This window comes from Coregonus lavaretus, assembly GCF_964263955.1.
Source record: "Coregonus lavaretus genome assembly, chromosome: 20".
Classification (NCBI taxonomy): domain Eukaryota; kingdom Metazoa; phylum Chordata; class Actinopteri; order Salmoniformes; family Salmonidae; genus Coregonus; species Coregonus lavaretus.
The window spans coordinates 25,491,147-25,515,557 of record NC_140007.1 but is presented as its reverse complement, the minus strand read 5'-3'; the positions used below and the strand labels follow the sequence as shown (position 1 = coordinate 25,515,557).

Below are 24,411 nucleotides of genomic sequence, written 5' to 3'. Positions count from 1 at the left end.
CAGTCAAAGGACTCATGCTTGTTGTCTTTACTCTGTGGTCACTGGGTGTTCACCTATTGTTGCGACATGTGTTAAACAAATATGCAGTCATTGGGTGCGTAGAAAGGAGGCTACATGTAGCAGACAAAAGGCGTTTATTCTGGTGCACAAAATCAAATACTAAGGAACTCAAGGTTTTGCTCGCCTGAGGTAGAGTATCTTATGATAAGCTGTAGACCACACTATTTACCAAGAGAGTTTTCATCTATATTTTTCATAGCTGTCTATTTACCACCACAAACCAATGCTGGCATTAAGATTGCACTGAATGAGTTGTACAAGGCCATAAATCAACAGGAAAACGCTCATCCAGATGCAGCGCTCCTAGTGGCCGGGGACTTTAATGCAGGGAAACTTAAATCCGTTCTACCTAATTTCTACCAGCATGTTAAATGTGCAACCAGAGGAAAAAAAACTCTAGACCACCTTTACTCCACACACAGAGACGAATACAAAGCTCTCCCTCGCCCTCCATTTGGCAAATCTGACCATAACTCTATCCTCCTGATTCCTGCTTATAAGCAAAAACTAAAGCAGGAAGCACCAGTGACTCGGTTAATAAAAAAGTGGTCAGATGACGCAGATGCTAAGCTACAGGACTGTTTTGCTAGCACAGACTGGAACATGTTCCGGGATTCTTCAGACAGCATTGAGGAGTACACCACATCAGTCACTGGCTTCATCAATAAGTGCATCGATGATGTCATCCCCACAGTGACCGTACGTACATACCCCAACCAGAAGCCATGGATTACAGGAAACATCCGCACTGAGCTAAAGGGTAGAGCTGCCGCTTTCAAGGAACGGGACTCTAACCCGGACGCTTATAAGAAATCCCGCTATGACCTCCGACGAACCATCAAACAGGCAGAGTCAATACAGGACTAAGATTGAATCGTACTACACTGGCTCTGACGCTCGTCGGATGTGGCAGGGCTTGAAAACTATTACAGACTACAAAGGGAAGCACAGCCGCGAGCTGCCCAGTGACACAAGCCTACCAGACGAGCTTAACCACTTCTATGCTCGCTTCGAGGCAAGCAACACTGAAGCATGCATGAGAGCACCAGCTGTTCCGGATGACTATGTGATCACGCTCTCCGTAGCCGATGTAAGACTTTTAAGCAGGTCAACATTCACAAGGCCGCAGGGCCAGACGGATTACCAGGACGTGTACTCCGAGCATGTGCTGACCAACTGGCAAGTGTCTTCACTGACATTTTCAACATGTCCCTGACTGAGTCTGTAATACCAACATGTTTCAAGCAGACCACCATAGTCCCCGTGCCCAAGGACTCTAAGATAACCTGCCTAAATGACTACCGACCCGTAGCACTGACGTCTGTAGCCATGAAGTGCTTTGAAAGGCTGGTCATGGCTCACATCAACAGCATTATCCCAGAAACCCTAGACCCACTCCAATTTGCATACCGCCCCAACAGATCCACAGATGATGCAATCTCTATTGCACTCCACACTGCCCTTTCCCACCTGGACAAGAGGAACACCTACGTGAGAATGCTATTCATTGACTACAGCTCAGCATTCAACACCATAGTGCCCTCTAAGCTCATCACTAAGCTAAGGATCCTGGGACTAAACACCTCCCTCTGCAACTGGATCCTGGACTTCCTGACGGGCCGCCCCCAGGTGGTAAGGGTAGGTAACAACACATCTGCCACACTGATCCTCAACACGGGGGCCCCTCAGGGGTGCGTGCTCAGTTCCCTCCTGTACTCTCTGTTCACCCATGACTGCATGGCCAGGCACGACTCCAACACCATCATTAAGTTTGCCGACGACACAACAGTGGTAGGCCTGATCACCGACAACGATGAGACAGCCTATAGGGAGGAGGTCAGAGACTTGGCTGTGTGGTGCCAGGACAACAACCTCTCCCTCAACGTGACCAAGACAAAGGAGATGATTGTGGACTACAGGAAAAAAAAGAGGACTGAGCACGCCCCCATTCTCATCGACGGGGCTGTAGTGGAACAGGTTGAGAGCTTCAAGTTCCTTGGTGTCCACATCACCAACGAACTATCATGGTCCAAACACACCAAGACAGTCGTGAAGAGGGCACGACAAAGCCTATTCCCCCTCAGGAGACTGAAAAGATTTGTCATGGGTCCTCAGATCCTCAAAAAATTCTACAGCTGCACCATCGAGAGCATCCTGACTGGTTGCATCACCGCCTGGTATGGCAACTGCTTGGCCTCCGACCGCAAGGCACTACAGAGGGTAGTGCGTACGGCCCAGTACATCACTGGGGCAAAGCTTCCTGCCATCCAGGACCTCTATACCAGGCGGTGTCAGAGGAAGGCCCTCAAAATTGTCAAAGACTCCAGCCACCCTAGTTATAGACTGTTCTCTCTGCTACCGCACGGCAAGCGGTACCGGAGTGCCAAGTCTAGGTCCAAAATACTTCTCAACAGCTTCTACCCCCAAGCCATAAGACTCCTGAACAGCTAATCATGGCTACCCGGACTATTTGCACTGCCCCCCCCACCCCATCCTTTTTACGCTGCTGCTACTCTGTTAATTATTTATGCATAGTCACTTTAACTCTACCCACATGTACATATTACCTCAACTACCTCAACTAGCCGGTGCCCCCGCACATTGACTCTGCAACGGTACCCCCCTGTATATATAGCCTCCCTACTGTCACTTTATTTTACTTCTGCTCTTTTTTTTCTCAACACTTATTTTTGTTGTTGTTTTATTTTTACTTTTTTTGTTAAAAATAAATGCACTGTTGGTTAAGGGCTGTAAGTAAGCATTTCACTGTAATGTCTGCACCTGTTGTATTCGGCGCATGTGACCAATAAAATTTGATTTGATTTAATTTGACCACAGAAACCTACGGCATGATAAAATACCAGGAATGTCGAAATGTACAACCTGTTCTGGGGTTTGTAAGGTGGCAGCAATCCTTCAGGTCTAGTTTCACTTCCTCCTTATTTTTTTGAGGTAGTCTGTCACATGGACTTGTTTCCCTGCTTTTCTGTAGTTCTAGCAATGCACCCTATGTGCTTCCATTTTGTCCTGGTGCTATCATGTATCATAGGGTTGATGTACGTGGGCTACATGGGGTGTTTGAGTTGTGATCGTAGTTCAAATCAAATTTTATTTGTCACATGCGCCGAATACAACATATGTAGACCTTACAGTGAAATGCTTACTTACAAGCCCTTAACAAACAATGCAGTTTTAAGAAAAATAAGTGTTAGGTAAAAAATAGATGAGTAAAAAAGAAAAATAACAAATAATTAAAGAGCAGCAGTAAAATAACAGTAGCGAGGCTATATACAGGGGGTACCGGTACAGAGTCAATGTGCGGGGTCACAGGTTAATTGAGGTAATATGTACATGTAGGTAGAGTTAAAGTGACTATGCATAGATAATAAACAGAGAGTAGCAGCAGCGTAAAAGAGGGGGTGGGGTGGACAATGCAAATAGTCCGGGTAGCCATGATTAGCTGTTCAGGAGTCTTATGTCTTGGGGGTAGAAGCTGTTAAGAAGCCTTTTTGACCTAGACATGGCACTCCGGTACCACTTGCCGTGCGGTAGCAGAGAGAACAGTCTATGACTAGGGTGGCTGGAGTCTTTGACAATTGTTAGGGCCTTCCTCTGACACCGCCTGGTATAGAGGTCCTGGATGGCAGGAAGCTTGGCCCATACGCTCTGTAGTGCCTTGCGGTCAGAGGCCGAGCAGTTGCCATACCAGGCAGTGATGCAACCAGTCAGGATGCTCTCGATGGTGCAGCTGTATAACGTTTTGAGGATCTGAGGACCCATACCAAATATTTCCAGTCTCCTGAGGGGGAATTGGCTTTGTCGTGCCCTTTTCACGACTGTCTTGGTGTGTTTGGCCCATGATAGTTTGTTGGTGATGTGGACACCAAGGAACTTGAAGCTCTCAACCTGCTCCACTACAGCCCCGTAGATGAGAATGGGGGCATGCTCGGTCCTCTTCTTTTTCCTGTAGTCCACAATCATCTCCTTTGTCTTGATCACATTGAGGGAGATGTTGTTATCCTGGCACCACGCGGCCAGTTCTCTGACCTCCTCCCTATAGGCTGTCTCATCGTTGTCGGTAATCAGGCCTACCACTGTTGTGTCGTCAGCAAACTTAATGATGGTGTTGGAGTCGTGCCTGGCCATGCAGTCATGGGTGAACAGGGAGTTCAGGAGTGGACTTAGCACGCACCCCTGAGGGGCCCCAGGGTTGAGGATTAGCGTGGCAGATGTGTTGTTACCTACCCTTACCACCTGGGGGCGGCCCGTCAGGAAGTCCAGGATCCAGTTGCAGAGGGAGGCGTTTAGTCCCAGGGTTCTGCATTGTCATCATACACACAGTCCCTACTCCCTACTGAGTGGGCTTTGATAAGTCATAACATAGGGCTGGGTTCAAAAAGTATTCCCAAAGTAACTAACAACATGGCTAGTGGAGTATCTCTGGTTAACATGACTCTGGGTGTCCTGGTCCAACAGGTGCTGAATGAGGTGGTGGTGGACCGAGGCCCGTCCTCCTACCTTTCCAACGTGGACCTCTTCTTAGACGGACACCTCATCACCACGGTACAGGGAGACGGTGAGTAGTAAACCCCTCAACCTGCTGCTACTGGGTTAAAGGACATGTTTTACCCCATCTGTATTAACTGCCTCACTTTTATTCCCCACTTTACTTAGAAATTTCACTCAAATAATACAGGGTTTCGTTGTTAATGCAGCTAGCTCTGATTTCAAGTTGTACCAGGGTTTAGATGCTGTAACTGGTCGTTATACTTTGATGTTTATGCAACTGCTTACTGCTTGTGTACAAGCCCAGAGGGAGAAATATTTTGAAGTACAAACATGGTGCTGATGGTCTATTAATGGTGCATACTGTTGCAGCTTGCCTTGTTGGTAGATTTGGCTGAGAGGGCAAAGTTTAGTCTTTGCTTTGCTATCTGTCCTTCACTACTTCCTAGTAACTCCCTTTCTGGAAGCCTCTCAGGGTCTTTCTGAATGTCAGAGGTATTTTCGTTGTCTTGGGGACGGTTTACTGTGTTTTGGAACTTCTTTCAGCTCGTTGTTGGTGTTTTTAGGCTTGAGTGTTGGTGGTGGTGTGGTCAAAGTAGTGTCTGTCTCAGACTGTCTGTGTGTTTGTGTTGTCTCAGGTGTGATAGTGTCGACTCCCACAGGCAGCACTGCGTACGCAGTGGCAGCCGGAGCCTCCATGATCCACCCCAACGTGCCGGCCATCATGATCACCCCCATCTGCCCCCACTCACTGTCCTTCAGACCCATAGTGGTGCCTGCTGGGGTGGAACTCAAGGTAAACACAAACACACACACACAAATGCACATTCATACACACACATGCGTTCAGCATACTGTCATTATCCATTTACTGCTCCTCTCCAGAAAATGTGTATTGAACAGCACACAAGCAATTACCAGGTAACCAATGACCAGTCTGACACACAGCTAGCACAATGCGTACCCTTTCAGTCACTGGTGATGTATGGGAATGAGGACATTGCTTGTAATACACACACTTTCAAATGTTCTGCTAGACTTTTGTTGTCTTTGACTGGTCGTTCATCTGGATTCCTATCTTCTGCTCCATCTGTCACGCTCAGATCATGCTGTCACGTGACGCCAGGAATACGGCCTGGGTGTCATTCGATGGGAGGAAGAGACAAGAGATCTGCCATGGAGACAGGTGGGCAACCTTTTCACCCCTCAGAGTCACCGAAACCTCCCCCCTATTGAAAATACCACCAAACGTCAAACAAAAGCTGATAAACATGGAAGATAGCCTGACGAACTCAACCCAAAATGCATCTAACTACCGCAAGGAGCCTGAATACACAGACAGAACCAGTTATATCATTATATTGACCCGTTTCATGAACTCGAGACAAAAATGTCACGTCACATAATGTTCCGTACTGGTTTTCCTTTATGCAACCAGAGATAATTATCTTCCTTGTCGCTGAAATGCTAGCAGCCCATTGATATACCAGTAACAGATGACTCAGAGGACTCCTTTAAGGAAGTTAGTCTGCCAGTTTCAAGTGTCTCTTTCAGCATTGTTTGGGTGATTGCGAATACCTGACATGCCTCCCACTCATACCTGACTGACTATGATGTTTGCTCTTTCTCTCTCTTTGGTCTTTTTCTTTCTCACTCTTTTGTCTTTTTATCTCCAGCATTACCATCACTACTTCCTGCTTCCCCGTTCCCTCCATCTGTTTCCGGGATCCTGTGAACGACTGGTTTGAGAGCCTGGCCCAATGTTTACACTGGAACGTGAGAAAGAAGCAGAACTACCTTAGCTCCGAGGAGGACGAGTTCTGACGCCAACAATCTCGCCTCCCGGTGACGCCATTCTCATAGTACACCAAAATCATATAACGATCCTAAATCTGGAACGCACTCTTTGACTTCAGTTGGATTCCATCAGGTCAATTTGCAACCAACATCCTCCTGAGAATATTTGCATTAATTTGTTTTGGTTCTAGATCATCCCTTACTGTTAAGAATTCCACACCCTTTGAAAAATATTGTTGAAAGGGCCTTTTTATGCCAACAACCAGATTGTCTCATGTCTGACTGAAAACAATCCAGGTTTAAGTTAACCTGTGAGACAAAGTAATACTGAGCTACGGATCAAGCTCAAGCTCCTCAACATATAACACAGATATCATGACTATTGTCAGTGGGGACATTCATCAAGAACCAATGTTCTTGGGGATAAGGAGTTACAAATGTATTTTCTAGTAATGATTGATATTTTTTTATACAATCCCTAAAATAAAATGTTGTATTATTATTATTACTTCAGGAATAGCAGAAGAATTGCTTCTACTCTGCAATAATGAACTAAATGTATAGATTGTGCCTTAAACTCATAAATATGATATAGATCATAATCAGTTAAGGTTTAAATAACTTTAATTTTCTTAATCAGATTTACATCTTAGTGCAGGTGTAACATAACCATATCTTCAGTATTCCTCTCTTGTACAAGCCATTTGAGAAGCTTGAATATATGTTCATCTTACATTAATGTTGCGTATCTTAACTACTCTGTCTACAACAACGCTGTGGTGTCTGACCGTGTGTAATGTCAAAACAGTATGGAACAAACATTAAGAACTGAAGTCCATTCCAGGTGAGATGAGACCACAACTCGATGTCTTCATAGCCTTTCACTAGCTCTACTATGTCTTTAGTTTCAGAGTGAAGTGGGGTGCATAAGGTGATTCCATTGTAATTCCATTGTTTACAATCAAAGCGATTGTGATTCTACAGGGTTTTTACCACCCAACTGAATAATTAGCTCAGTTGGTGAGGTAATGAGTAGAGTCTGGTGTAGTGTCTGGATGGACCTAAACCTTGCTGTGCCTGTGGCACTCCAGGACCAGTGTTGTCCACCCCTGACCTATGGTGTCTGACTGTTATTGCAGTATGCTGAGAGATTGAAGGTATTCAGATGCTACCAGTCGTAGGTAGTGGCCTGCCTTACCAAATGAGACTGCAATACTCAACCCTCTTATTGACAAGCTCTGAAATACCGACTTGATAATATAATAAAATATTCTATTATGGTTTGAGGGTTTTTCTTCTATCCTACAGACAACTAATTATAGTGTATATGAGTTTACTACATACATTATGAATTTGTATGTTAAATGTACTTGTTGGATGGGCAAGTGAAATTTCCCCCAATGGAAAAACTGATCTAAGCTCTGTGGATACCAGCGCACCACACTCTGCAAGAGGACCAGGTAACTCTAACTCTAGTCAATCAATCATTCCTTTATTTTCTAATTTATTTATTAACCAGTTTACACTATCATTGCTGAAATATAAATGTCTTTGGTACGTTTTTGTATATTGATATGTATATGATTAGTACAGTAAAAGTCAGTTTCACTATATTATCTATTTTCTCAAAGTAGAAAATATAAATGTCCTCTTTCAATGGAATTTGGAGTGGAGTCTGTTCAAGTTGTAATGGCAGTCCCTTCAGTTGTTAGGGAGATATTGTTTGGAAAGGAAACATTTGGAAGAAATCTGTTTCTTTGTATGCTACTATACTTTATTTTTCAGAGAGCACAGTGTGTTTCTCTCCTGAAGTAAAGGCAGTCGTGGACTTTGCCTTACAAACCAGCCGATAACTAAAGAACCATGGTTACACTGAAATCATATAAACTTCTATTTATAAACAATGTGATATCATTGTGGGTCCTTTTGGATGAAGGACCTTATTCTTATTGTTCTTTCTATGTCAGTTCTTCTCTTTAAGTGCTTCTCACTTTTAACTTTGTTTTGTAGACTTCTATAACTCTGAGAGCCTATCACTCTTTTGTAAATATTGTTTCTGAAAGGAATTCTATTTTTCCAGAGCACTGTAATAAACCGAGCCAATGTATTGTCAGAACATGTTCATTTTCAATTGTTTTGGTTTTATTCTGTGAGCCTTGTTGAAACATGAATTTGCTACATGTTGGTCATCCAATTAATTTTACCGCTTTTTTTGTGTGTCCAGGAACAAAGAAAAATAGAATCCACATTTGAGGAAGTAATCTCTCTTTCACAGCAGTGCACTTCTCTTCCTGCATTTGTATTTATTTATTAAGCAACAAAGGAGTTTACTGCAATTCCCAAATAGGTAATCATGTGTTAACTGGCTTTCAGCAATGTGATCAACTTTTAATCATTATAAAGATTAATACATTTTTTACAGTGCATTTAAAATGGATATGTTGAGAGTAGTTAATACATAGTAATATATTAATGAGCCAATGAATTGTGGAAGGTGTTAATTTTTGGGGGGTGATTCCTTGTTGAAATATTCAGATGCTACGTTATTGTATTTCATGCATGTCAAGGTCACATGAATTTGACCCCTCTTTTTGTAAGTGACGGGAACAAGGAAAAAGACAGCATAACATGCTTTATTACTTATTGAATATTTGAGGAAGTAAGCTCTTTCCCAGCAGTTCACTTCTCTTCCAATTTTTTTTATTATTAAGGAGTTTACTGCAACACTTGTTTCGTCATTTTATTGAGAACCTGCAGTTTACAAAAACACAATAATGGGTTGTCAACCAATCAATAAAGTGCAGCAAAAACCTATAAAGATAATGTTCACTGGCTTTCAACAATGATTAATTAATGATAGATTAAAAATCATTTCAACCTAAGATATTTAGTGCAGTGCATAGACAATGGACATATCAAGAGAAGTTAATACATAGGAACATACTACTGTATATAAAATAATACATCTTGTTCACCAAAACAGATTAAAAAAAAAATAATCTAATGCAAATAGAAAGTTAGCAGTATAAAATCTCTCAAATAAACCATTTCATAGACAGGGCACCATTTCCAATGGATGTATTAGAATACCACTGCATATTTTCTTTGGTTTATATTACTACAAGCACACTTTGAATAATAAGGTAAAAGTGATAATCCGTTGAAATTATTATGGTAAAAGCAAAGTGACCCTAAAAAGAAAATCGTTGTGCAGAATATCTGCATTGATTTACATACAGTAGCTCTTTCAGTGCTGTTTCAGAAGTTGGATTGTGCATGTGGCCTTGTAAACTGGTTCTCCAGACTCCAAAGAGCTTAACATCTCACTGTATATGTTGTAGGCACATTAAAGGGTAAGCATTATCCAACATACTGAGGTGAATCCTCCAGAAGTAGGCAAAATGTGATGAAAGTAACCGTGTGTCGTAGACTCATGTAATACATTAAATCAGTGGTGATCATCAGCTATCAAACATTGTAAACTGATTATTTTATACTTAAACTGTTAGTGAAGTATGACAGATACAGTAACTTACGTCTGTCACATGCAGTGAAATTATCTTTAGTAAAAACAGACCAGTCCAACGGCCATTTGAGGGCAATTCCCTCTAGATCCTAACTTCAAACATTGGTCAGTACCAGAGTTGTTACAAAATTGAGAAATTGTTGCTGATCCGTCTTGTGTAACCGTAGCCACTTCCTTCTCATGACAGCATCTTACTGCTTGTCCGATGAAAACACTGGAGAGAGAGAGAGAAAGTACCCTGATTAGCTAGTCTCATACCCTTTACAGACAGATTTACGGTATGTTGCCTGTAAAATAATATATATAAATCAGGCAATGTTTTTTAGCACCTAATTCATACAGTCCCATTTATTAATTTGTTTTAGGCATTTCCTAAGAAACATAATACTAATAAAATGAATTTTCAAAAGAATAAAATTGCATATTTAAAGTTTAATTATGTTACTGCTCTGTGCAGCCTATAGTACGCCATGCACATGAAATCCATAGTTATTTTCTTAATTAAAACAGACACTGGACCTCCCGAGTGGTGCAGCGGTCTAAGGCAGTGCTAGAGGCGTTACTACAGACCCGGGTTCGATCCCAGGCTGTATCACAACCGGCTGTGGTCGGGAGTCCCATAGGGCTTTACTTGACTCATCGCGTTCTAGCGACTCCTTGTGGCGGTCCTCCTGTAGGCTGACCTCGGTCATCAGTTGAACAGTGTTTCCTCCAACACATTGGTGCGGCTGGCTTCCGAGTTAAGCGGGCGGGTGTTAAGAAGTGCGGCTTGGCGGGTCATGTTTCGGAGGACGCATGACTCGACATTCACCTCCCGAGGAGCCCATTGGGGAGTTGCAGCGATGAGACAAGATCGAAATTGGGGACACTGCATGGTCAATCCGACATCTGCATTGGCTGTACAGCCTTTACGGTGATACGACCTCTGCAGAAGTCAGGGCATTCATGCTTCGCAGAGCGGTTGTGACGGAAGTAAGTTTGTGTTTTATGCAGGACCTCCTGCCCCCACCTACCGTCAACCAATCATGTCAATGCGGAGCTATATGGAGTCCTCCACATTGTTAAAACATTTGGGAAGCACACGGCGATCCGGTATGGAGCTCAATTTGGCCTCTGCAAGCCTCCGGGGGCTCCGCAATTGTGTCACACCCTCCGTACAGAGCCTCTGGATCGCATCGCTGGAGCAAGCGTAAATTGGCTTTACATAGGCAGAGCTTTACCGCAATCATGACTTGGTCGGTTGGCAGAAATAAAAGTAGAGACTGCCGCCGGCAAAACCTTTTCATACAGTGGGGAAAAAAAGTATTTAGTCAGCCACCAATTGTGCAAGTTCTCCCACTTAAAAAGATGAGAGAGGCCTGTAATTTTCATCATATGTACACGTCAACTATGACAGACAAAATGAGAAAAAAAAATCCAGAAAATCACATTGTAGGATTTTTAATGAATTTATTTGCAAATTATGGTGGAAAATAAGTATTTGGTCAATAACAAAAGTTTCTCAATACTTTGTTATATTCCATTTGTTGGCAATGACACAGGTCAAACATTTTCTGTAAGTCTTCACAAGGTTTTCACACACTGTTGCTGGTATTTTGGCCCATTCCTCCATGCAGATCTCCTCTAGAGCAGTGATGTTTTGGGGCTGTCGCTGGGCAACACGGACTTTCAACTCCCTACAAAGATTTTCTATGGGGTTGAGATCTGGAGACTGGCTAGGCCACTCCAGGACCTTGAAATGCTTCTTACGAAGCCACTCCTTCGTTGCCCGGGCGGTGTGTTTGGGATCATTGTCATGCTAAAAAGACCCAGCCACGTTTCATCTTCAATGCCCTTGCTGATGGAAGTAGGTTTTCCCTCAAAATCTCACGATACATGGCCCCATTCATTCTTTCCTTTACACGGATCAGTCGTCCTGGTCCCTTTGCAGAAAAACAGCCCCAAAGCATGATGTTTCTACCCCCATGCTTCACAGTAGGTATGGTGTTCTTTGGATGCAACTCAGCATTCTTTGTCCTCCAAACACGACAAGTTGAGTTTTTACCAAAAAGTTATATTTTGGTTTCATCTGACCATATCACATTCTCCCAATCCTCTTCTGGATCATCCAAATGCACTCTAGCAAACTTCAGACGGGCCTGGACATGTACTGGCTTAAGCAGGGGGACACGTCTTGCACTGCAGGATTTGAGTCCCTGGTGGCGTAGTGTGTTACTGATGGTAGGCTTTGTTACTTTGGTCCCAGCTCTCTGCAGGTCATTCACTAGGTCCCCCCGTGTGGTTCTGGGATTTTTGCTCACCGTTCTTGTGATCATTTTGACCCCACGGGGTGAGATCTTGCGTGGAGCCCCAGATCGAGGGAGATTATCAGTGGTCTTGTATGTCTTCCATTTCCTAATAATTGCTCCCACAGTTGATTTCTTCAAACCAAGCTGCTTACCTATTGCAGATTCAGTCTTCCCAGCCTGGTGCAGGTCTACAATTTTGTTTCTGGTGTCCTTTGACAGCTCTTTGGTCTTGGCCATAGTGGAGTTTGGAGTGTGACTGTTTGAGGTTGTGGACAGGTGTCTTTTATACTGATAACAAGTTAAAACAGGTGCCATTAATACAGGTAACGAGTGGAGGACAGAGGAGCCTCTTAAAGAAGAAGTTACAGGTCTGAGAGAGCCAGAAATCTTGCTTGTTTGTAGGTGACCAAATACTTATTTTCCACCATAATTTGCAAATAAATTCATTAAAAATCCTACAATGTGATTTTCTGGAGAAAAAAAATCTCATTTTGTCTGTCATAGTTGACGTGTACCTATAATGAAAATTACAGGCCTCTCATCTTTTTAAGTGGGAGAACTTGCACAATTGGTGGCTGACTAAATACTTTTTTCCCCCCACTGTATATAAAGGAAAGTTGAAGGAGTTGGAAAGGTGTATCACACAGTCAACACAAACAAGTAGTTGAAGGTCTGTTTCACAATTTCAGTCAGAAGTTCTTGGAATGACTGTTTTACTGTGCCCATAACAAAAAAGTGTTAATACAAATGCTCCTTCAATGTGTCAAAACATTGAATGTTTGTGTCGTCTATGAGCCTTGTTCTAGTCTAGCCTGAGTATACTGACCCCTTGTAAACAGAGTGGAACAGGTGAAGGAAAAATACAGGCAGTACTCTACTCACTCCTCTCCCTCAGGCCCTGGCCGAAGCTGCGCGCCAATCGGAAGAGAGACCCGAAAAGCACGCCTTTGATCAGCACTGAGATCACCGCTCCAGTCACAGCAGCGGCCTCCAGTGTATACGTCTTGTCCTGCCCCCAATGTGCACTGATCTGAAATCAGAAGACCATATGAAGTCCATCTCAGAGCAACCATCCACCATAATTTCCCTAAAGACCTGATTTGGGATCAGTTCAACCACTGGCTTTCACAGCTCACCCTGTACATCAGGTACACGAAGTAGGCCACCTCCGGCACATTCTGAAGGACAAAGACCCAAACCAGCAACTTGGCTTCTTTTAAAACCTGGAACAAAGGACAGATAAACCTGTTTTACATGATGTACAGTTGAAGTCAGAAGTTTACATACACCTTAGCCAAATACATGTAAACTCAGTTTTTCACAATTCCTGACATTTAATCCTAGTAAAAATTCCCTGTCTTAGGTCAGTTAGGATCACCACTTTATTTTAAGAATGTGAAATGTCAGAATAATAGTAGAGAGAATGATTTATTTCAGCTTTTATTTCTTTCATCACATTCCCACTGGGTAAGAAGTTTACATACACTCAATTAGTATTTGGTAGCATTGCCTTTAAATTGTTTAACTTGGGTCAAACGTTTCAGGTAGCCTTCCACAAGCTTCCCACAATAAGGTGGGTGACTTTTGGCCCATTCCTCCTGACAAAGCTGGTGTAACTGAGTCAGGTTTGTAGGCCTCCTTGCTCGCACACGCTTTTTCAGTGGTCCCATGGTGTTTATACTTGCATACTATTGTTTGTACAGATGAACGTGTTACCTTCAGGCGTTTGGAAATTGCTCCCAAGGATGAACCAGATTTGTGGAGGTCTACAAATTTTTTTCTGAGGTCTTGGCTGATTTCTTTTGATTTTCCCATGATGTCAAGCAAAGAGGCACTGAGTTTGAAGGTAGGCCTTGAAATACATCCACAGGTACACCTCCAACTGACTCAAATGATGTCAATTAGCCTATCAGAAGCTTCTAAAGCCATGACATCATTTTCTGGAATTTTCCAAGATGTTAAAGGCACAGTCAACTTAGTGTATGTAAACTTCTGACCTACTGGAATTGTGATACAGTGAATTTATAAGTAAAATAATCTGTCTGTAAACAATTGTTGGAAAAATTACTTGTGTCATGCACATAGTAGATGTCCTAACAGACTTGCCAAAACTATAGTTTGTTAACAAGAAACAAGTTTTAATGACTCCAACCTAAGTGTATGTAATACTATAATATAATATAATATTCCATTTAGCAGACACTTTTATCCAAAGCGACTTACAGTCATGTGTGCATACATTTTTACGTATGGGTGGTCCCGGGGATCGAACCCACTACCCTGGCGTTACAAGCGCCATGGTCAGAAGTGCTCTACCAATTGAGCTACAGAGGACCACTTCCGACTTCAACTGTATGCGCTTCATAAGTGCTTACAGGTTAACATAATTATTTCCACCACCCTTCCTTTAATTGAGTTCACATACTTTATGAATAGTATCGTGTAGTCTTTCATTGTGAAATATTTATGTTCTATTCTTTACATACTCATACTGTTTATGCACTTGTGCAGTGCACCCTAATTATTAGATTACATATTTTATTATCTTGATATTTGTTACTCACTGCGATAGCCCCCATGGCTGCGGTAAGGCAGGCCCAGACCACTCCAAAGCCCAGGATGATGCTGTTCGTGAAGGACATGGTTGTGCCTGACGTCATAATCAGTATGCAAAGGCACAGCTGACAGAGAAACAGCAAAACCAGCCACAGGTTATACCAACTATCAATCCAGTACAGCTCCATCCCAAAGACCCTGATGTATGAATGACCCTGATATAAAGGATGATAGTAAAAAGCTTTAGAGCACCTTAAATAAATAAAAATACAAAAAGGCAAACTCCGCTCCATCATTCATTGAATCAAATGGCTAATTCATAACAAAACCCACTGATATTGCCAACTACTTGAATTATTTTTTTCATTGGCAAGATTAGCAAATTTAGGCATGACATGCAAACACAAATTCTGAACATACACATCAATACATAACTGACCAAATTATGAAAGACAAACATTGTAATTTTGAATTCTGTAAATTGTGTGTGGAAGAGCTGAACAAATGGTTGTCTATCAACAATGGCAAACCACCTGGGTCTGACAACTTGGATGGAAAATTAGAGGATGGTAGCGGACTATATTGCCACCTCTTCAATCTAAGCCTACAGTTAAGTGTGTGCCCTCAGACCTGGAGGGAAGCAAAAGTCATTCCGCTACCCAAGTATAGCAAGGCACCCTTTACTGGCTCAAACAGCTAACCAATCAACCGGTTGCCAACCCTTAGTAAACTTTTGGGAAAAAATGTGTTTGACCAGATACAATGCTATTTCACAGTAAACAAATTAACAACTGACTTTCGGCACGCTGATAGGGAAGGGCACTCAACATGTACGGCACTTACACAAATGACTGATGATTGGCTGAAAGAAATGGATAATACGATTGTTGGAGCTGTTTTGTTAGACTTCAGTGCAGCTTTTGACATTATCGATCATAATCTGCTACTGGAAAAACTTGTGTGTTATGATTTTACATCCCCTGCTATATCGTGGATCGAGAGTTCTGTCTAACAGAACACAAAGGGTGTTTTTTAATGGAAGCCTCTCCAACAATCCATGTAGAGTCGGGTATTCCCCAGGATAGCTGTTTAGGCCCCTTACTTTGTTCAATCTTTACTAATGACCTGGCTCTGAGTAAAGCCTGTGTGTCTATGTATGCTGATGACTCAACACTATGCACGTCAGCTACCACAGCAAGTAAAATCACTGCAATACTTAAAGAGCTGCAGTCAGTTTTAGAATGGGTGGCAAGTAATAAGCTAGTCCTAAATATTTCAAATACTAAAAGCATTATATCTGGGACAAATCATTCACTAAAACCTAAACTAAATCGTGTAATGAAGAATGTGAAAATTGAGCAAGTTGAGCAGACTAAACTGCATGGTGTAACCCTGGATTGTAAACTGTCATGGTCAAAACATATTGATGCAACGGTAGCTAAGATGGTGAGAGTTCTGTCCGTAATAAAGCGATACTCTGCTTTCTTGACATTGCTATCAACAAAACAAGTCTTACAGGCTCAAGTTGTCGCACCTGGACTACTGCCCAGTCATATCGTCAAGTGCCACAAAGAGGGACAAAGGCAAATTACAGTTGGCCCAGAACAGAGCAGCATGGCTGGCCCTTAAATGTACACATAGATCTAATATCAATGACATGCATGTCAATCTCTCCTGGCTCGAAGTAGAGGAGAGATTGACTGCATCACTACTTGTCTTTGTGAGAGGTATAGACATGTTGAAAGCACAGAGCTGTCTGTTTAAACTACTAGCACACAGCTTAGACACCCCTGCATACCCCACAAGACATGCCACCAGAGGTCTCTTCACAGTCCCCAAGTCCAGAAAAGACTCTGGAAAACACACAGTACTACACAGAGCCATGACTACATGGAACTCTATTCCACATCAAGTAACTCTTGCAAGCAGTAAAATCAGGTTTTAAAAAACATACAAAAACGACACCTTATGGAACAACGCAGACTGTGAAGAGACACACACAAGCACATGTATGGTGGTATTATAAATGTATTGTAGATATGTAGTGGTGTAGTAATGTTACATGTACTGTTTTATTTTTGCCTTAATTTGTTTGGACCCCAGGAATAGTAGCTGCTGCCTTGGCAGCAGCTAATGGGGATCCTTATAAATACAAAAAAATACCCTGAAGTCAATCATACATATCTGCACCACAGATGCTCAGTGTCGAGGCAACAGATCATGTTAGAATGGTGCCATCTGTCAGAAGAAAATGGTTGTCGGTTGTCAGTATTATGACGCATGTGGAATGTGGCGGTACCTGGGCCTGTAGATCAAAGGTGACCATGGAGAAGCACAGGTTGATCAGGAAGTACTGCTCCTGGAGGCTCTCCAGAGCTCCGCCCACCCGGAAGGCCATCATGTTGGGCCTTTGGATGAGCAGCGTGGCGCACAGGACATGGACCATTCCTACACACAGGATGCACACAAACCGCACCTGCCACACAAGCACACACCGATTAACTACTGCAGCTACTCAAACCGCACCTGTGACATAAGCACATGCACAATCATATCTGGTCACAATTGAGCCGTGTTCAGTAGGGAGAAAATGTTTTGAAACAGGGAGGTACTACCTGAACTTGTCCAATGAGAACACAGATTGTTGTTTTCCGTTGCAAAACACTTTGCTACGGTATACCCTACTGAACATGACCCTGGATTAGACATACAGTGGGGGAAAAAAGTATTTAGTCAGCCACCAATTGTGCAAGTTCTCCCACTTAAAAAGATGAGAGAGGCCTGTAATTTTCATCATAGGTACACGTCAACTATGACAGACAAATTGAGGAAAAAATTTCCAGAAAATCACATTGTAGGATTTTTTAATGATTTTATTTGCAAATTATGGTGGAAAATAAGTATTTGGTCACCTACAAACAAGCAAGATTTCTGGCTCTCACAGACCTGTAACTTCTTCTTTAAGAGGCTCCTCTGTCCTCCACTCGTTACCTGTATTAATGGCACCTGTTTGAACTTGTTATCAGTATAAAAGACACCTGTCCACAACCTCAAACAGTCACACTCCAAACTCCACTATGGCCAAGACCAAAGAGCTGTCAAAGGACACCAGAAACAAAATTGTAGACCTGCACCAGGCTGGGAAGACTGAATCTGCAATAGGTAAGCAGCTTGGTTTGAAGAAATCAACTGTGGGAGCAATTATTAGGAAATGGAAGACATACAAGACCACTGATAATCTCCCTCGATCTGGGGCTCCACGCAAGATCTCACCCCGTGGGGTCAAAATGATCACAAGAACGGTGAGCAAAAATCCCAGAACCACACGGGGGGACCTAGTGAATGACCTGCAGAGAGCTGGGACCAAAGTAACAAAGCCTACCATCAGTAACACACTACGCCGCCAGGGACTCAAATCCTGCAGTGCCAGACTGTCCCCCTGCTTAAGCCAGTACATGTCCAGGCCCGTCTGAAGTTTGCTAGAGTGCATTTGGATGATCCAGAAGAGGATTGGGAGAATGTCATATGGTCAGATGAAACCAAAATATAACTTTTTGGTAAAAACTCAACTCGTCGTGTTTGGAGGACAAAGAATGCTGAGTTGCATCCAAATAACACCATACCTACTGTGAAGCATGGGGGTGGAAACATCATGCTTTGGGGCTGTTTTTCTGCAAAGGGACCAGGACGACTGATCAGTGTAAAGGAAAGAATGAATGGGGCCATGTATCGTGATATTTTGAGTGAAAACCTCCTTCCATCAGCAAGGGCATTGAAGATGAAACGTGGCTGGGTCTTTCAGCATGACGATGATCCCAAACACAACGCCCGGGCAACGAAGGAGTGGCTTCGTAAGAAGCATTTCAAGGTCCTGGAGTGGCCTAGCCAGTCTCCAGATCTCAACCCCATAGAAAATCTTTGGAGGGAGTTGAAAGTCCGTGTTGCCCTGCTCTAGAGGAGATCTGCATGGAGGAATGGGCCAAAATACCAGCACCAGTGTGTGAAAACCTTGTGAAGACTTACAGTAAACGTTTGACCTGTGTCATTGCCAACAAAGGGTATATAACAAAGTATTGAGAAAGTTTTGTTATTGACCAAATACTTATTTTCCACCATAATTTGCAAATAAATTCATTAAAAATCCTACAATGTGATTTTCTGGAGAAAAAAAATCTAATTTTGTCTGTCATAGTTGACGTGTACCTATGATGAAAATTACAGGCCTCTCTCATCTTTTTAAGTGGGAGAACTTGCACAATTGGTGGCTGACTAAATACTTTTTTTCCCCACTGTAGGAGTTGGTTTAATTTTGTCAGTCCACATGCAACGTACCAGAAGCAGGTCCTTTCTATCCTGGACAGGGAGCACCATGAAGTTGACCACAGACCGCATCATGACCACCAACACACTGAGGACAAACACTATCAACTCTTGCCTGTTCTCCTGCAGGATGCCCCTAGTGATGTAGTATATGCAGAACACTGGAGAAACATAAAGAAGACTGTGTGTGATACAGTATTGGTGTAGGCGGCATAATCAGGATTTAACCATAGCACACAATGTTGTCATGGGGTGAGCCGAGTTGGGGATTGCATTTATTTTCTCTGAACTTTTCATTATGTGTTCATGTCTGGACACAGTAAGGAGTTGGCACTCTGTTGATTACATCATTAGTTAACAATCCATTTCTATCACCCCTAATGTAAGACATGCCACTTACAAATTCCAACCAGTTGGATGAGGGATACAGTGAAGTCGTCCTCATAGCTGTACGTTGCCATGCTTTGCCTGTAGATGTTTGTCAGTGTGAGGGCAAATAGTGCCAGTAGAGAGGCGATGGTGAAGCAGAAGTAAAGCTTCACCAAGCATGACAGCTCTGACCAAGGCTTTATCTGTGGGGAGGAGAAAGCAAAGCATATAAGCTTTCTTTAGTCACAGACACCTAGGGCCCTTTTAAATCAAAACGGGTGCAAATTCCTGAGTAAGACAAAGGAACATTCTTCTTGTGCTGTGAAAATGTAGCCTACATTCTTATTCATGTGATAAGATAAAATGTTTTACTGAGAGACACAAAAAGGAACTTATCTTTATAGGAATTCAAAGGTTTTCTGCAGTGCAGGAAGAATGTTGAAATGAAATTCTGGTTCCCAATTCAAGCAATAGCTAGAATAGATAAATGTGACAATGTCTACTCTGTGTAAAATGAGAACAATTGGGACGTATACTGACCGGGCCACATGGTGTTGGGATCAGTTCCTGGTGCCTTGGTCTCAGGTTTGGGGATGGGAGATCTGAGCCCTCCCACGGCTGATTGCTCAACAGTGGACTGAAATAGAAATATATGTGGATATTAGTTACTGTGCAAGATGCTAATAGGTTCAAATTCAATGGCTAATATACGCATAATATGTAATATTCATTGATCTATGATGAGATACAGGTAACTGCCAAAATCAAGGAAACCCCAACATAAAGTGTCTTAATAGGGCATTGGGCCACCACGAGCCAGAACGGCTTCAATGCACCTTGGCATAGATTCTACAAGGGTCTGGAACTCTATTGGAGGGATCTGACACCATTATTCCATGAGAAATTCAGTTATTTTGTGTTTTGTTGATGGTGGTGGAAAATGCTGTTTCAGGCACCGCTCCAGAATTTCCCATAAGTGTTCAATTGGGTTGAGATCTGGTGACTGAGACGGCCATGGCATTGGGTTTACAAGATATGTGTCGGAAAACGTACCTCAATGCAGAGATGGGATATGCCACTGTACTCAATTTGATCTTTATCCACACTGATACATCGAGAAGATTGAAATACTGCTAGTTTTCCCAGAAAACGGCCCTTTTCTTCAGGACACACGTTTCACGCCACTTCGATACAAAGTGATTTTTGTAGCAGGTTAGGAGAGCATTTTCGCCAACCCTAACTATTTTCTTAACCTTAACCGTAGTCTGCTACGAAAAAGTAACTTCAATATCGAAGTGGCGTGAAAAGCGTGTTTCCCATTTCCTTCCTCATGCTAGCTAGCAGTAGCCACCGCAGCCATTTTGGAATGGCAGTATCAGCCAATCAGCACCTTTGTTGTTCAATGCAACGTGCCATTCCATAATGGCTACTGTGGCTACTGCTAGAGGACGAAAAGGTCAGTTTTCTGGGAAAACTAGCAGTATTTCAATGTTCTCGATGGAGCTGTGTGGACAAAGGTAAAGGACAAAGGTAAAAATGTGGAATACAGTGGCATATCCCATCCCTGCATTGAGGTACGTTTTCAGACCTATATCTTGCACCTGCTCCAAGTGTCTTATGCCGCTATCAAGTCATGTCAAACTGGGGCTCTCCGATTAAAATTAACTTTAGTTGTTTGTGTAGACCTTCCCATTGGTTGATTCTGATACCTATGTGGGAAACTCGGGATCCGACTCTTCTGCCAAGGTTAGCAAGTTGGCCATTTCCGAGTTTCTGACATGGCATTAATGTAACAATGATTGAGTTCCGACCCCAGTGCAACTCAGTGTAAACAAGCCTAATGGTAGGGTTGGTATCTTCTGGCAATGGACACACCAAACGAAAGAATGTTGGAAACGGAACTAAAATCACATCTCACATACTGTCACTAAACTTACACTACATCGATTATTGTAATTATGTTAATGTATCGAGCTCATCAACTCACCGTATCTCGTCCATTTTTAAGTGAAACAGCAACTAGATAATCGTGTTCTTGATGTTTCTACATCTCCGCAAGCAAGCCCACATTGGCTGCTAAATTCAAATTTATTCACGCCACATCTTCTTTGGGTTTTAATGGCGGTGTGCAAACCATAACCCCACAGTTCCGCTTACAAGTGTATATGTCTGACGTCATTCTGAGATCTATTCAGCATGCATAACATGCACGTACTTGTTTGAAAACAGGGGTCCTTTCGATATCTTAATAATAGTCAATAGTGAATGTTTTAGAACAGGAATGGTGCTGAACACTGTACGATGATTTGTTTCGGGGTTTTTTTAGCACAACGGCTTAAAATACACTTTGCATTCGCAAACCAGTAAAGATTTGCTAACTCTGCATTCATCTCAACCATCGAAACGTTACATCTTGAACACACCCCTGATGAGGTTGCACGGGAAATGTTTGGCCACAAGGGGGCATAATGACTCCCCAAGCCACTGATCAATGCATTGGACATTGTAAACAAAGACAATACAAACGTAGCCAAATCAAATCAAAATTGTATTTGCCACATGCACCGAATACAACAGGTGTAGACCTTACAGTGAAATGCTTACTTACAAGCCCTTAACCAACATTGCAATTAAGAAAAAAAAAGTGTTAAGTAAAAAATAATTAATTAAAGAGCAGCAGTAAAATAATTAACAGTTGGAAGGCTATATACAGGGGGTACCGGTACAGAGTAGAGGTAGTTGAGGTAATATGTACATGTGGGTAGAGTTAAAGTGACTATACACAGATAATAAACAGAGTAGCAACAGCGTAAAAGAGGGGGTGGGGTGGGCAATGCAAATAGTCTGGGTAGCCATAATTAGCTGTTCAGGAGTCTTATGTCTTGGGGGTAGAAGCTGTTAAGAAGCCTTTTGGACCTAGACATGGCACTCCGGTACCGCTTGCCGTGCGGTAGCAGAGAGAACAGTCTATGAATAGGGTGGCTGGAGTCTTTGACAATTTTTAGGGCCTTCCTCTGACACCGCCTGGTATAGAGGTCCTGGATGGCAGGAAGCTTGGCCCGTACGCTCTGTAGTGCCTTGCGGTCAGAGGCCGAGCAGTTGCCATACCAGGCAGTGATGCAACCAGTCAGGATGCTCTCGATGGTGCAGCTGTAGAACTTTTTGAGGATCTGAGGACCCATACCAAATATTTTCAGTCTCCTGAGGGGAAATAGGCTTTGTCGTGCCCTCTTCACGACTGTCTTGGTGTGTTTGGCCCATGATAGTTTGTTGGTGATGTGGACACCAAGGAACTTGAATCTCTCAACCTGTTCCACTACAGCCCTGCCGATGAGAATGGGGGCGTGCTCAGTCCTCTTTTTTTTCCTGTAGTCCACAATCATCTCCTTTGTATTGATCACGTTGAGGGAGAGGTTGTTATCCTGGCACCACACTGCCAGGTTTCTGACCTCATCCCTATAGGCTGATCAGGCCTACCACTGTCGTGTTGTCGGCAAACTTAATGATGGTGTTGGAGTCGTGCCTGGCCATGCAGTCATGGGTGAACAGGGAGTACAGGAGGGGTCTGAGCACGCAACCCTGAGGGGCCCCCGTGTTGAGGATCAGCGTGGCAGATGTGTTGTTACCTACCCTTACCACCTGAGGGCGGTCTGTCAGGAAGTCCAGGATCCAGTTGCAGAGGGAGGTGTTTAGTCCCAGGGTCCTTAGCTTAGTGATGAGCTTTGAGGGCACTATGGTGTTGAACGCTGAGCTGTAGTCAATGAATAGCATTCTCATGTAGGGGTTCCTCTTCTCCAGGTGGGAAAGGGCAGTGTGGAGTGCAATAGAGATTGCATCATCTGTTAATCTGTTGGGGCGCTATGCAAATTGAGTGGGTCTAGGGTTTCTGGGATAATGGTGTTGATGTGAGCCATGACCAGCTTTTCAAAGCACTTCATGGCTACAGGCATGAGTGCTACAGGTCGGTAGTCATTTAGGTAGGATATCTTAGTGTTCTTGGGCACAGGGACTATGGTGGTCTGCTTGAAACATGTTGGTATTACAGACTCAGTCAAGGATATGTTGAAAATATCAGTGAAGACACTTGCCATTGGTCAGCGGATGCTCGGAGTAATCCGTCTGGCCCTGCGGCCTTGTGAATGTTGACCTGCTTAAAAGTCTTACTCACATTGGCTACGGAGAGCGTGATCACATAGTCATCCGGGAACAGCTGATGCTCCCATGCATGCTTCAGTGTTGCTTGCCTCGAAGCAAGCATAGAAGTGATTTAGCTCGCCTGGTAGGGTCATGTCACTGGGCAGCTCGCGGCTGTGCTTCCCTTTGTAGTCTTTCAAGCCCTGCCACATCCGACGAGCGTCGGAGCTGGTGTAGTACGATTCAATCTTAGTCCTGTATTGACTCTTTGCCTGTTTGATGGTTCATCGGATGGCATAACGGGATTTCTTATGAGCGTCCGGGTTAGAGTCCCGCTCCTTGAAAGCGGCAGCTCTACCCTTTAGCTCAGTGCAGATGTTGCCTATAATCCATGGCTTCTGGTTGGGGTACGTACGTACAGTCACTGTGGGGACAACATCAGTGACTGATGTGGTGTACTCTTCAATGCTATTGGAAGAATCCCGGAACATTTTCCAGTCTGTGCTAGCAAAACAGTCCTGTAGCTTAGCATCTGCGTCATCTGACCACTTCCTTATTAACCGAGTAACTGGTGCTTCCTCCTTTAGTTTTTGCTTATAAGCAGGAATCAGGAGGATATAGTTCTGGTCAGATTTGCCAAATGGAGGGCGAGCTTTGTACGCGTCTCTGTGTGTGCAGTAAAGGTGGTCTAGAGTTTTTTTTTTTTCCCCTCTGGTTGCACATTTAACATGCTGGTAGAACGGGTTTAAGTTTCCCTGCCAACGCTAAACTCCGTGAAAGTAATTGAAAGTCCAACAAGCGGGGGTGGTGTCTGGTCGTCACTAGTTACTACAGCTACAAATTCATAAACCCCGC

The 24,411-nt window shown here is 43.2% G+C and overlaps 2 protein-coding genes across 5 annotated transcripts in view; one reads left to right on the top strand and one right to left on the bottom strand.

Annotated features, from left to right (window-relative positions):
* LOC311148068 (NAD kinase-like) overlaps nucleotides 1-7,644 on the top strand; it is a 51,379-nt gene extending 43,735 nt beyond the window's left edge. For 2 of the 3 annotated variants that reach the window (XM_084184961.1, XM_084184962.1), the window contains 4 exons: nucleotides 4,537-4,636; nucleotides 5,205-5,362; nucleotides 5,670-5,752; nucleotides 6,243-7,644. In XM_084184961.1, coding sequence (XP_084041087.1) covers nucleotides 4,537-4,636; nucleotides 5,205-5,362; nucleotides 5,670-5,752; nucleotides 6,243-6,390 — 489 coding nt within the window. In that variant the 3' untranslated portion in view covers nucleotides 6,391-7,644. The remainder of the gene's footprint in view (nucleotides 1-4,536; nucleotides 4,637-5,204; nucleotides 5,363-5,669; nucleotides 5,753-6,242) is intronic. The other variant, XM_084184963.1, reaches the window with a different exon arrangement.
* A 998-nt stretch (nucleotides 7,645-8,642) lies between these two features.
* On the bottom strand, nucleotides 8,643-21,585 carry LOC311147508 (uncharacterized protein). Of its 2 annotated transcripts, none has more exons than XM_084184260.1 (9): nucleotides 21,410-21,585; nucleotides 19,963-20,059; nucleotides 19,454-19,625; nucleotides 19,066-19,214; nucleotides 17,033-17,209; nucleotides 14,742-14,858; nucleotides 13,314-13,400; nucleotides 13,060-13,207; nucleotides 8,643-10,103 (listed from the first exon to the last, which is right to left on the bottom strand). In XM_084184260.1, exons 1-9 carry the CDS (start codon nucleotides 21,421-21,423, stop codon nucleotides 10,081-10,083), a joined length of 984 nt encoding a protein of 327 aa, XP_084040386.1. In that variant the 5' UTR covers nucleotides 21,424-21,585; the 3' UTR covers nucleotides 8,643-10,080. The 2 variants fall into 2 exon arrangements, with proteins under 2 accessions (XP_084040386.1, XP_084040385.1); XM_084184259.1 differs by having other exon boundaries at nucleotides 14,742-14,948; nucleotides 21,410-21,565.
* Between the last annotated feature and the right edge of the window lie 2,826 nt (nucleotides 21,586-24,411).